We start from the raw sequence: 13759 nt of genomic DNA on the forward strand, positions 1-13759 counted from the left end.
TCCTGATTGAGTGCTGACTGGTTCTGGCTGTGTCTCTGCAGGCCTGCCTCGGTTGCGGTGCTGCAGTGTGATGTGGGGGGCGAGGGGCAGCGCGACACCCCCACCCAGCAGCAAGCCCGGATATCAGCCTCCTCCGCCACCCGGGAGCTGGACGAACTCATGGCCTCCCTGTCTGACTTCAAGGTGCAGAGCAATGTGAGTGACCTGCCCAGGCTGCAGCTACTGGCTCTGCTGCAGGGATCCCCCGGCGGGGAGCTGTGTCCCTGGAGACATCCAGTACTGCGCACTCTGCAGTGTGACGTGCATCCACTCCCCCACTTACTCAATGTGTAGTGCTGCTAGGACAGGCACTCTGCAGTGTGACGTGCATCCACTCACCCACTTACTCAATGTGTAGTGCTGCTAGGACAGGCACTCTGCAGTGTGACGTGCATCCACTCACCCACTTACTCAGTGTGTAGTGCTGCTAGGACAGGCACTCTGCAGTGTGACGTGCATGCACTCACCCACTTACTCAATGTGTAGTGCTGCTAGGACAGGCACTCTGCAGTGTGACGTGCATCCACTCACCCATTTACTCAGTGTGTAGTGCTGCTAGGTTAGGACAGCTCTTATCTCAAGAGAATCGCAATCTGGGGATATAAGAAGGTGCCTTTCCGTGTCTCTCTATCGAAGTCACACTTGTACGTATAGTTTGTTGTGTGAACTGTTCACACTCTTAACCACGGGTCTGATGGCTGATCTGATCATTCAGTGCTGTTAGGATCTGGAGCTGTGTAGGAACGTCAGTGTTCACAGTGTTTGACGCATGTCTATTTTAACACTGACATTATATTGATCTGTGTAGTTTCCTGCTCAGGTCCACGTGCTAAATTTGAGCTGTCTGCAGTATTTATATGGTAGTCATTTTAGCTGTGAACGTTACGGAGATGATGCTGTGAATGTTTAGTTAATGTCATGGAGTGCAGTATGTTAACAAAGGGAATCTCTCTATTGTATATCGCTGCTTCGTTGGTGTTCCTGGCTTGTAGTAATCTAGTACAAATCTCCAGGACCTGGCTGTGAATGCAGAGCTTATTGAAGTCAAACTACTGAATAACCAAAGTCTATTTATTACTCGTGAGAGCGGTCTGATCAGACTGACGGTTGCATTGCAAACAATGCCATTTGTAATCTGCTGCAGCAGATGTGAAACGCACAGCCTCGGTTTATGGTAGGTGTGAAGTGCACAGTGTAAATAAAGCATAACACGACCGCTGGAGATGTGGGGGTTGGGGCTGTTTTAGTTTATTCACACCTGTCATGAGAAGTGTGCAAGTACTTTTTATAGTCTCTCCCTTTCATTTCTTTTTCTCAACTGCTATCCTTTTCTTTTTCTTGTTTTTATTTGCATTATCCCTCCCTCCCTTCCCTTACCCCAGCCTAGCTCCTCTGCCTCCTTGGCCTCCGAGCCTTTCTCGGAGCAGGATCTAGCCAGCTCAGATTTGATCCTTGCAGACGCTTCCACCCCCTCTCCTGAAACCCCGGGTTTATTCGTCACCGTCCCTCCCAACAAGGACGACTCCTCTCCCGTCCCGCAGACACCCTGCCCCCTGGGGCCACTCCACATCGATGAGGAGGGCAGTGGTGCAGAGCACCCCACTACCCCCCTCGCTGGCATCTCCCAATGGGACCCCGAACCTGCGGCTTCTCCGCAGCCAAGGCAAGGCAAGCAGACAGGCAGGGAGCTGGACTCTGACGTCATCATCGACGTCTCCTCCTCCATGCTGTCATCCAGACAGGAGTGTTTAGTGGTGCTGGACAAACCTGATCCGCCTCTCACCGGCCCGCTGGGACAGGTCAAGAGCGAGGGCAGAACGAGGCAGGAAACCACGGCCAGTACCTTGGAGCCAGCTCGGCTGCAGGGGCAGGTCACCTCTGAGCTCTGTGCCACGTCGGAAACATCAAAAGAACACGAGGCATCCCTCGACGAAGCCCTAGATAAGCTGCTAGCAATGGGGTTCGAGGAGCTGGAGAGAGAGGACCCCCACGTGGAGGAAGAGGTGCAGGAGATCTACGAGGAAGCCATCGTGGCCACGGACAGGAGAGAGGCGTTCCCGGACACCGCGGGACTCCAGCAGCTTCCCGTGAAGGAAGAGGAACCCAGACCGACCCCACTGCCCAAAGGGAACAGGGAGGAGGAGGAGAAGGAGCTCCGTGAAGCTGACCGACTCGCACAGCAGCAGAGCCCAGAGCCGGAGGAAAACTTTGAGCTGCCCACGGCTCAGCCTCCGGTGGTGGAGAGGATCTCCACATCCAGCCAGGCAGGCACAGTGCTTGAGCTTGGGTTGCTGTGGATGGACTGATGCATAGTTTTCATATCTAGAGCTGCACTGACTTGCGCATGGCTTGAAATGACCGGTGTGGCATTTAGTGTTGTGCTTTTACTATTTATGAATAGCGTTTATAAATTGGACTTCAGAGATTGCTGTGTATTGAGATCTTTAGTCTGCCACAGTGATGTTCTTTTCAGGTTGAAATATTTAAACTCCTCCTGCAGTGCATGCCAAGAGGTTCGGTTACTGATTGGAGCAGTGGCAATGGCATGCTTCTTCATTTGTATTTGCAGTGCATGCACAGGTCCTGCAGGCATGTGTTTGCAACACTCGGTATCCTTCAGAAGTGCTCCCTCTGGATTAATATGACTACCAGCTGTGCTGACTCGGTAGGGCTGGGAATACTGATGTTTGGACAGCAGTGAGCTTGGCCGTATGGGCAGCAGATAGAATGCTACCATGCGTTTTCCAATGAAAGCGTGAGCAAACGAGTCTGCTGCACAAACCAATGAGCATGCTCCCGACTGGACCGAAGCATGGCGTGCTTTTGTGATCCGTTCTTTGTGTGATTGACGGCAAAGCGTGCATCTGTGATCCCAGATGAAGTCGTTAATCAAGCGGACGAAGGAGACGTCGAACGTGCACCCCATGTTGCGCGAGGACGCACCGCGGCGCAAGCTGGGCCCCGTGATCTTCCACAAGAGCAACTCCCAGGACAAGCTGATCGAGGAGCTGCAGGGTAAGCTGGGCATCGGCAGGCAGGAGCGCTGGAAGGGCCGGCAGGAAGACTGGCTGACGGAGGGGGTGATCGTCACGTCCACGCCGCTGCGCACACGCCAGGACAGCAGCCCCGGGGGTCAGCAGGTACAAAGGGAAAGCTGCTCGGATGCAGCCCGGCTCTGGGTTCAGATAAGAATAATTACAGTAATAAAGGAACGAAAAGAACTGTGCTTCTGATTGGGTTCATTGTGTTGGCTTTATGATTTGTATAAGTCAGTGGATGCATACATATTGTGATCACGTTTTCTTGTTAGTTTCTTAGTGTAGACGCCAAGGATAAGAGTGAATAAGTATTTGGCTGGATTATGCAGCGCATCAGCAGAAAGAAAACAAACATTTAATCACTTTCAAGATAATGTCTTTCCCAGTATCTGTTGGCTTTTTTAATCCCTAGAATTCTAAGGTTCCATTTTGCAGTACAAATATGTTTATATTGTATTTCATTGTTCAACTAGAAGAGTTCCCTTGAGCAAGTGAAAAACTCCAAATGAACCAGCTGCAATCATACAGCATAAAAACCTGAAGAGTTGACAGAATGACAGCTCAGCCCTGGATCTCTGGCTGTGACGGCTCAGCCCTGGATCTCTGGTTGTTCTTCCTCCTCCTCTCAGCTGTTGCCTGTGTCTGTACCCTCTCACCTTGTCTGTGCTGTGCTCTTTCCTTTAGATAATAATGCCTCCAGCATCTCCCGTCCTGCAAAGGAGAGCCATCCCTCCTGCAACCTCCCCTCCTCCCAAACGCGCTGCCCAGGAAGTGAAAAAGTGCGTCGCGGTCAAAGAGTCCCCCTCTCCCCTTCCCCTGCCTCCCCCTCCTCCGCCACCTCCTCCTCAGCCCCTGTGGGTCCCCTCCCCTCCTCCACCTCCCCCTCCTGCCCCCAAGCACCCCTCTCCCCTCCACCAGCCCCCCCTGCACTGGGAGACCTCTTCAGATGACTACCAGGAGCTGCTCCTGCTGCAAACGCCCCGGCCCCCCTCCCTCTCCCCCCAACCCCAGGTGCCCCACATAGAACCCCCCCTCCCTCAGCCCAAGACCACTGTCTCTATCGCCTGTCAGACTGATGACGACCCCATCTTTCCTCCAATGAAGGCATGGACTCCTTACTCATTCCTCCTCTTCTATCATTTCCTTTCAGTTTCTCGTTTATTCCACGCTGTGTTTTATTTAGTCACTGTCATTTCTATTCAGAGTTTGGCTTTAGTCATTGTGATCAGACAAGGTGGGGTTCACATGATTCAGAGATGTGATTCTGTTACTTGTAACCACCTCTATGTATTGTATTCATTCAGTACATTGTAGTTTATTTGTACCTCACACAGATAGTTATGGTTGTAAATGCTGTGCAAGTATAGAAACTACAGATGAGTGTTTTAAGGGTTTCAACTAATCCTGATTGTGTAAATAAATACAAACCCAACACTTGCATGTATTCTCAGATAGTCCTAGAATGACATCGGGCTCCTATAAAACAAGTCCAATCAGGTGCTGTGTTATGCAGTGCTGTGTGTGTTTTTGGCAGTACTGTACGAATTCTTTCTAGGAGTCAGGCTTGTGTGAAGAAGCTCGTTTCAGCTTGTTTGAGCAGCAGTGTTCCTCTGCTTCCAGACGATGTTCTACCCTCCTCTATCCCGGCACCCTGATCCTGTCACAGCTCGCCCCCCTCCCAGCCCGCCCACGGTGGACAAGGCAGGACCCCCCTCTCTCTCTACGCATGCTTTCCGTCGTTAACCCTTTGATTGCCGCAGCCCAGCGGGAGCAGTTTAATCGTTGTGTTTGTGACGGGTGATGCGGTGTGTTCACTAACCTTTCAGTTGTCGGGAGAGTTGGAGGAATAGTTTTCTCTGCCTGTGTTTTCTGTGCTCTGTTTAGAAGATCTAAACAGTGTTGGATCGAAACACAGTCTCTGAACTAAAGAAAATGCCAGCTTTTTTTTTTTTTATATATTTTATCAAAGACGAAAAGTCACACTTTTTTAAGATGTTGCTTTTTGCCATCGTTGAATGATTTTAGCAGTGGCGGTATTGAGATCCACGTGGCTCAATTGAAGAGATTACTACTCGAGTGGCATTTTTTAAATAGTTGTAAACCTATTACATTTTTTAACTTGCTCTTTGTGCATCCCCTTCTTAATAGTATTGACTGGATTGTGAATGCAGCGCAGTGGAGAGACCACTCTGTTTCTGAGAAGTGGCCCAGGAAGCAGTCTTCTTTGTGTGTGCGTGTGTCTATATATAATCTCACAGGATGTAGAGTCATGACTGGCAGTCTGCTGCTTCTGTCTTTAGTCCTCAGATGACACCCTTATTTTTTGCTCTTGCATTCATCCACTCATGATCTCAATGTGCAGTCCTGCTGAGGCGCTGAGCTACCACCAGTCACTGTTTTTTTTTTATCCCAGATTATTGCTGTGTTTTTTATTTCCATCCCTGACACGCAATGCTCGCTCCTATTTTGTGATTTAGTGAATGATCCTCGTACAGTACAGTGAAGTATAGCTGCTGTACAATTTCCTTTCAACATGAATTGGCTGAATTTGTGAAATAACAAGGTAGCGCTACAAAGAAACTTGCTCAACGTGATGAGAGGCTGTTGTGTTGATGAAGTGACTGCAGGGCTGGAAATAAGATTCCTGTTGCAGAGCAGTTCGATCCGTTCCTGGTTTTGCTATGAGTTCTAAGGCGGCACACCTGAGCTTGTTACCGACACACTCTGGTTAATCAAGCTTGCAGTAAAACCTGGAATGGGTGAATCTGCTTTGCAGTAGGAGTCTTGTTTCTGATTGAATGCTGTGGGTGAGCTGCTGTTCTCTTCATGCCTGTCTGAACCTCTGCTGTCTTGTCCAGTTTCTCCAGCCGCTGGCTCCCTCTCTTCCTCATGTTCCACACCAGCGGGCTCCGTACCCCGGGAGGGAGGACTGGTTTGACTTTGTAGATCCCTATGCCTCTCCTTCCCCCTATCCATATGGAGAGCTTCAGACACTTGATCCAAACGTGTGTATTGACAGTGAGCCGGCACAATGAAATCCTGTACTGTGTAGAGCTGAGCAGGGCTGGCCAGTATCCCCACTTTAATTCATTCATACATGCATACATACATACATGCATACATAACTACATGCATACAGGCTGAATATAAATATAGATCATGGTCCTGGAGAGCTATTCCACTCCTGGTCTTTGTGCCAACCCTTTTATAAACTGTTTAATTGAACCTATACAGACCCTGCTGTAGTTAATGGTCTAATGTTATCTGTTAAACCTGGAGTGGAATAGCCCTCCAGGAGTGTGATTCGACACCCCTGCCCTACAGTATGTCCGTTCTCTTTGTCAGTTTGGTGACTCGGTTCTTGTCTCCCCCGATTGCTCTGTAGTGTTACTCTTGAGGCATCATTCTCTGTGTTTTCTCTTGCTTATTTTAATCAGACATTTATATTGAAATCAGGATTGCTTGAGGTTTTGAGTTTCTTCATTGTTTCTTTAAATTGCCTGAAGGGTTAGTGTAAATAACAAGGGCTAGTGCAAACCTGTTTGAGACCATTCTCTTTAAATAGTACACATAACTTTATGCTTTATACAATATTCAACTGGAAGTCAGATTGGGTTAGATTTACTGTACATGTAAAAATAACATGAATATACACTGTAGGACTGTAAAGAAACACTTCACTAAATACTATTTACATCGAGAGATGCAAGTGTAGACCATAAGACTTGCTGTTAACTAGAGGAGTCCTCTGTATTGAAGTGCTTGGGTATGTATAAGGCTGCTTGCTGTTTCTCTGACCTTGCTTCCTCTGTCCCACCCCTGCAGATCATGGCCCAGGGGAAGGGTGGCGGGGGGTCCCCCCCAGCCGGAGCCCCCAAAGCTGGGAACAAGCTGGACAGCATGCTGGGCAGCCTGCAGTCTGACCTGAACCGGCTCGGGGTTCAGACCGTAGCCAAGGGGGTGTGTGGAGCCTGCAATAAACCCATCGCAGGACAGGTGAGCAGCCTGGTGTGGCAGGTTCATCTACCGCAGGATCCGCAACTGGCTGTGAAATTCAACCACTTCGGTGCAGGAAGAGAAACTGGAGTCCGTGTGTGTTTTAATAATGCTGACCGGGTCAAATAAACATGCCCCTGTAATGTAGAAATATATATTGTGCTTGTCTGTCTCCGGGCTCCAGCTCACTTGCAGTGTCGCTCTCTCTCACTCTCTCACTCTCTCACTCTCTCCAGGTGGTCACGGCGATGGGCAGGACTTGGCACCCGGAGCACTTCGTGTGCACCCACTGCCAGGAGGAGATCGGCTCCCGCAACTTCTTTGAGAGGGACGGGCAGCCTTACTGTGAAAGGGACTATCACAACCTCTTCTCCCCGCGCTGCTACTACTGCAACGGCCCCATCCTTGACGTGAGTCCAGCGTGTCCCAAGCATGTGCCGCTTGTCCTATTGTCGTGGAACTTGAGGAGGACCGCATTGTGGCACAAGTGATTAAGTGTGTCGTATGTATAGTGCCTGTCTGAATGTTATGCTAGTGTGTTCTTTTTTTGTGTAGTTGTAGCTATAGAATGAGAAGAACTTGCCCAATAGTTATATAACTTGTAAGTGACATTGTTGTACGTTTAGAGAATGGGGATCTGTGGTATATGAGGGCCTCCTGGCTGTCTGTAACACACACAGGCAGGTCGTTGTGATCCAAGTTTTCAGGATGGCTCTTGAATTTGCAGCCTTGTCTGTGGTTGAATCTCACTGTCATGCTTGTTTCATACACAACAGAAACTAACTTAGAGTGGATCGAATGTCTTTTCATGTTGTTATTTAAGAGTGGGCATGACGACTCCTAATGCAGGAAAAGCCTGGGTTTGGGTTTCATATCTGATCACCGGGAATGATTCAGAGTCTCCCCTGTGTATCCATAGCAAGTGTCCCGGTACTGCCTGCTAAGTGGCATTTTAAAGTGGCTCAGACAGGCAGACAGTGTTTTTCAGGAGCGGTTTATAGATTGATTTCTGTCCCAAAGGATACGTTAATCTGTAAAGCAGCAGCAGCAGAAATCGTGTTCATGAGTCACTCACTTCAGGAGGCCTTGTTATTGAGCAGCGAGACTCTGCTGCCCACAAGGGTCTCTTCTTAACAACCCCCTCCCCCCGAAAGAACAGGAACTCCATTCCTGCAATGTGCTGGAGAGTCCCTCCATAACTGTGTAACTATGTAACTGCCTGTCTTTATTTTTGCAACTCGCCACATAATGAGTGTGATACAACAGAGCACTGTTGACACTTCCTGTTTCATCAGACCTTGTCTGTTCTTGTGTTTTTCAGCAATGTTGACCTTTGAGATATTAGTGGATTCGATTTTTAGAATGCCTACACTTGGCTTGTAGCTTTTGTTTCTGGTTGTATCGTATTTCGTTATTGGTTTATTTATTCATGTTTGTTATTTTTTTCTTCTAACAGAAAGTTGTGACCGCGCTGGATAGGACCTGGCACCCGGAGCACTTCTTCTGTGCCCAGTGCGGAGCTTTCTTTGGTCCTGAAGGTAACTGCAGATAGAAATCCCATGTTGCAGTACAGTCGAGCTCTTTTGAATTGTGTGACCTCACAGCTCTGCTAGCCAGCACACCTCAAGCCTTGCATTCAGTCCTGGGCTGTCTCTCGCAAATGGACGCGATTTGTGGTTTTGAGATTTTAGCACCGATGTCCTCCGATGCAGCCATTACCTGCAAGATAATAGAGCACATTGAGAACAGTGTCCCGAGGTGAGAGGGCTTAATGAGAGATCCATGCCTAGGATGTGAATGCCCTTGTGAACAGTGTCCCGAGGTGAGAGGGCTTAACGAGAGATCCATGCTTAAGATGTGAATGCCCTTGTGAACTGAACACATGTTTTTGTGTATAACCTGATTATCAGAAGAGATCTGGAAGGTTTGGAATGTCCACTGACGTCCATCCAGCACACTGAATCCTCAGGACAGGGAGTGAGGGACTGCTGTGTTGCCGAGCTGCACTTGAAGCCTTCCTCCTTTCTTTACGTTGATCTCCTCTTGTGTATTTGTTTACAGAGCTGCACTAGAAGCCTTCCTCCTTTCTTTACGTTGATCTCCTCTTGTGTGTTTGTTGCTGTCTGCAGGGTTTCATGAGAAGGATGGCAAGGCGTACTGTCGCAAGGATTACTTCGACATGTTCGCCCCCAAGTGTGGAGGCTGCGCTCGGGCCATTCTGGAGAACTACATCTCGGCTCTGAACTCGCTGTGGCACCCCGAGTGCTTTGTGTGTCGGGTAAGCAAGAAGCCAGCATCACATTATCACAGTGTCACAGCATCTCTCCACTCATTAGCATCACAGTGTCACAGCATCTCTCCACTCAACAGCATCACAGTGTCACAGCATCTCTCCACTCAACAGCATCACAGTGTCACAGCATCTCTCCACTCAGCAGCATCGCAGTGTCACAGCATCTCTCCACTCATTAGCATCACAGTGTCACAGCCTCTCTCCACTCAACAGCATCGCAGTGTCACAGCATCTCTCCACTCATTAGCATCACAGTGTCACAGCCTCTCTCCACTCAACATCTCCTCCAACTGGGTAGCTGAGCTCGAAGCTCCCTCTAGAGGGGAGAGACAGGAATGCTGACTTGCACAGCAGCAAGCTAGTACACTTTTTTTTGTTCTTCTGGCGTTTTAAATAACTGCTGTATTTTAGAGAAAGTCATCTGCTTTAATAAACTATTAATTATGTCAATCTTGCAACAAGCCTGGCCAAAACAAAGAAATATGCAATTAAAAAGCTTGGCGCTCATCGCTTCTTCTATTGGATTTGATCAACCTGGGATGGATTTCTTTTTAGAACATTTCACAACAGGGTTGAGTCCAACTGCATTCAAATGCGTTTTGTATGTGTAAATCCTACACACAGAAATGCAAATAGCGATTCTGCACCTCCAGTTGCACTTAAAGACAAGAGCAACTATAACTTTGTAAATGCATTTGCTAACGTTCGAATTGTGTGAACAGATATGACACAACCCATAGGATTCATTTTACATGCAAAATGTTTATTGATCTATAGAAAAGTACTGATCAGCATATATAAATATAGATCCATACATGCACAAGTCATTTAGACACTGTTCCATCGCCCTTTTCTATGTTACAGATTTACACCAAACCACTGTTAGCCTTAATAAACATCAAAGTTTCAAAGTTGCTGTCAGACAGCCTTGTCCTCTCCGGGTGAAAGCCCTTGCCAGCAGTAGAGAACAGCCTCTGGACAGGGGCAGAGGAGGCAGGAATACACAGGTAGTGCTGAGCAAGCTGGGAAAGCCGGGGGAATCGGTACTGGTTGCCTTTCCAGAATGCAAGCGGATCTTGATTGTAGGGGATGCAGGGTTCTTGTAGGTAGGTCTCCACTTCTTGGGCATGTGGGCTGGTGACATCAACCTGGGGCTCATCTTCAAAGAAGGGGAATATGCAGCTTTTCTTGCATGGAGGGGGAGAAGACTCATCTAGCTGGAGATGTGAATCTATGGTGAAGGTGCTGGCCAGAGTGAGGAGGTCCTCTTTGAGGCGTGATGATTGGTCACTTTCATAACAGCAAAGCTTCAAGCGTGGATCCAGAACAGCTGCTCTCTGATAAGGGGTCCTGTCCTCGTACTTTGACAGGTGCTTTTCAGTGGAACTCATCAGGGCAGTCACAAGCTTGCTGTTGTACTCGGATGGGGAACGGAGGTGTCTCTTGATCCCACGGATAGAGGGTATGACCAGGCTAGCTGTGACAACTCGGTCTCCCTGTATCCTGTCTTCAACTTCCTCAAAGGGGGTCATGATGCTGATGAAATCCTTGAGGATGAGTCTGTCTCTGGCAGTGAGGGGAGCTGTATCTAGGGAGTCCAGCTTCTCCTTGTCGATGCTCAGTACACTTCTCGCCCTCTTGAGCTGACTATTCCAACGTGTAGCGTTGGCGGCCTGGGTCTTGGGCTGCTCTTCCAGGAGGTCAGTGGCTGTTGTAGACTCCCGGATGTGGGCTACAATAGATGAGACTTTGGCCAGGACCTTGGTGGTCTGTGTCGATGACTTGAGTCCGTCCCTCACAACAAGTTGAAGTGAGCGTGCAAAACAACTCTCGTGTTGAGGCAGGGATTCCAGGAGACTGTCATCTGACACACTGTCGCCATCCAGATCACTTTCACTGTCACTGGAGTCCTGAGAAGCTTGGGCTTGTGGGTGGAACCCTGGCAGGTCACAGGCTTGGCCCACGGTGGAAGCGTTGTCCATGACAACACTGGCAATTTTACTAGATATGTTGTAGGCGGCCACAGTTTGCTCGTAGTGCTTGAGTATGCTGTCAGCTGTGTGTTTCCCCTTGACACGTTTGCAGGCAAACAGCACTGTCTTTAGGGCGTAGTTGATGATCATGTGACCAGTGACGCCCATGTAGGCAGATGCCTTCTTACCAAACCGTAAAGCAACAGTCAGGCAAACACGCTGGGCTGACTTGACATGTTCCTGCAGCTTATTGTGCAGAAGGGTGTGCTGCTCCCGTAGCAGGGAGTGGACAAAGTGCTGCCTGCTGGGGATGTTGTAGGCTGGTTGGGTTTCTTGCATGAAGGCGTAGAAGAGGGAGCTCTGCACGAGTGACACTGGCAGGAGCTTCCCGGCTACAAGGTTGACCAGAGCTCTGTCTGCCTGCATCTGACGAGGGTCAGTGCTGCTCCATTTCTCAGTAGGTGTGGTGAGGGCGCTCAGAAGCGGTTTCCGCTGTTTGGCCTGGCTAGATGTAGACTCCAAGGGTACCGAGGCGTGCTTTCTCTAAAAAAAACAAAAAGAGAAGAGAAAACGATATGTGAAGCACAACTGCATAATATTCACTTTAGCTGACTGAATTGATCAGGCACAAAAGGTGCAATTGCAGATTTGGGATGGGCCGGTATAAAATGTCCACGGTGCGATACCCATTAAAACAATACCACGGTAACCTTAATACCGCAGTCTACAGTACACCATGCAAGTTATACAATGAAGGATTACTAAAATGGAGAAATGCTACTGTAAATTACTTAAATTACTGTCATTCACAAAAATCATTAAAAAAAAAAAAAAATAATCCTTTAAATGCTGTAAACTTTTATATTTTACTACAACAAAAAGCTGAAAAATGCATAGGAATTTTATTTATTTTTTCTTTATGTAAAGACAATCAGAATTTTTCAACTTTAAAAGAACACCCTTAAGTTTTGTTCTTTTGTCTCAGCATGTATTCTATTAAGATCTGTCCTTTACTCAAAACAACGTGGAGCTGCAGTTTGTGCCCCTAACGACCAGTACCTGTGTTACTTCATGTCAGTACATGTCATTTTACCCGGCAGCTTTCCGTTGGTAAAAGAAAGGTTTGTGTTGCATAACAAGGAGACCGTAACTTACCTTCATGTGATTGAGGAGGTTGGAAGTAGCTTTTCTGTTGAAGCTCATTTCCACTGGGCAGTGCTTGCACTTCGCCTTACACACCGCCTGAGCATTGTCAGGTATATCAAAGTGCTCAAAGATCACTGAAGCTCTGCGTTTAGACATGGTTCTGGCTGTACTGTAGTGCCGGGATATAAATAGAGGCTGTTGAGCAGTGCAAACACAGCTAGCTATCTCTGTCTCTCTGTCTCTCTGTCTGTCTATCTGTCTGTCTGTGTCTCTCTATCTCTCTCTCTCTCTCTGTCTCTGTGTCTGTCTGTCTGTCTGTGTGTGTGCGTGTGTCTGTCTGTCTGTCTCTTTGTCTGTGTCTCTCTCTTTCTCTCTGTATCTGTCTGTGTGTCTCTCTCTCTCTCTTTCTTTCTCTGTCTCTCTTGCTCGCTCTCAAATGCAAATAGCTTCAAATGCAAATGTATTTCTGGATCCTGTTTATATGCAAATGAGGGGGCACATGTATTTGCATTTAAATGCAAATGCTGTTGCACTTGAACCCAGCCCTGTTTCACAGTAGAAGCCATCTGGATTGAATGCTCTTTTGTTGGGCTAATCCTGGGACTGCAGTGTCTAGTTGTGTGATGCAATCCAGGGTGTTTTCTGCAGTGCTGTAATAAGAATCATTGTGGTGGTTGGGGTTGATTTGATTGGAGCCCCTGCAATGCTAATGCTCCTTCTCCCTTGCCTTGCAGGAGTGCTTCACCCCGTTTGTTAACGGCAGCTTCTTCGAGCACGACGGGCAGCCCTACTGCGAGGTGCACTACCACGAGAGGCGCGGCTCGCTCTGCTCCGGCTGCCAGAAACCCATCACCGGCCGCTGCATCACCGCCATGGCCAAGAAGTTCCACCCCGAGCACTTCGTCTGCGCCTTCTGCCTCAAGCAGCTCAACAAGGGGACCTTCAAGGAGCAGAACGACAAGCCCTACTGCCAGAACTGCTTCATCAAACTGTTCAGCTAGAAACATAGCACGGGCGGGCGGGCGGGCGGGCAAACCTGCTTAGAAAACCAGCGCTCGAGCGTCTGCTCTTTTTAAATGTGGTCTCTAGAGACAGGTGGTGGTCTTTTTATATCCAGGTGTGTGTTTGTTTTTTTTTTTTCTTCAAACATTAGAAATCTATATACACAGTGTGAGGGATCTGTCAGAGCTGTCAGTGTGATCTCTACTACAGAAGTGGTCTTTCTGATACAGCTTTGAGTGTGCTGTCCTGACCCACGCTTACCAAATCAGTGG

General features: G+C 48.3%; 2 protein-coding genes across 2 annotated transcripts in view; one reads left to right on the forward strand and one right to left on the reverse strand.

Moving 5' to 3' along the window:
- LOC117428133 (titin-like) overlaps positions 1 to 13759 on the forward strand; it is a 44289-nt gene that overhangs the window by 27576 nt on the left and 2954 nt on the right. The window contains exons 6-16 of the mRNA XM_058995621.1: positions 42 to 195; positions 1422 to 2303; positions 2916 to 3179; positions 3762 to 4390; positions 4760 to 4778; positions 5885 to 6082; positions 6903 to 7073; positions 7310 to 7483; positions 8530 to 8611; positions 9203 to 9351; positions 13220 to 13759. The exon at positions 13220 to 13759 is cut by the window's right edge and continues 2954 nt beyond it. Coding sequence (XP_058851604.1) covers positions 42 to 195; positions 1422 to 2303; positions 2916 to 3179; positions 3762 to 4390; positions 4760 to 4778; positions 5885 to 6082; positions 6903 to 7073; positions 7310 to 7483; positions 8530 to 8611; positions 9203 to 9351; positions 13220 to 13486 — 2989 coding nt within the window. The 3' untranslated portion in view covers positions 13487 to 13759. The remainder of the gene's footprint in view (positions 1 to 41; positions 196 to 1421; positions 2304 to 2915; positions 3180 to 3761; positions 4391 to 4759; positions 4779 to 5884; positions 6083 to 6902; positions 7074 to 7309; positions 7484 to 8529; positions 8612 to 9202; positions 9352 to 13219) is intronic.
- On the reverse strand, positions 10127 to 12773 carry LOC131699011 (zinc finger BED domain-containing protein 4-like). The gene is made up of 2 exons (XM_058994218.1): positions 12495 to 12773; positions 10127 to 11882 (listed from the first exon to the last, which is right to left on the reverse strand). The coding sequence occupies exons 1-2, from the start codon at positions 12639 to 12641 to the stop codon at positions 10233 to 10235; spliced, it is 1797 nt and encodes a 598-aa protein (XP_058850201.1). The 5' UTR covers positions 12642 to 12773; the 3' UTR covers positions 10127 to 10232.

Source organism: Acipenser ruthenus, chromosome 21 (assembly GCF_902713425.1).
Source record: "Acipenser ruthenus chromosome 21, fAciRut3.2 maternal haplotype, whole genome shotgun sequence".
NCBI classification, from domain to species: Eukaryota; Metazoa; Chordata; class Actinopteri; order Acipenseriformes; family Acipenseridae; genus Acipenser; species Acipenser ruthenus.

Bases quoted from the DNA above. Each gene is read 5' to 3' on its own strand.
- LOC131699011 (XM_058994218.1), bottom strand. From the start codon at position 12,641: ATGTCTAAACGCAGAGCTTCAGTGATCTTTGAGCACTTTGATATACCT. The intron at 11,883-12,494 runs GTAAGTTACGGT...TGTTTTTTTTAG, and splicing joins ACCTCCTCAATCACATGAAG to AGAAAGCACGCCTCGGTACC.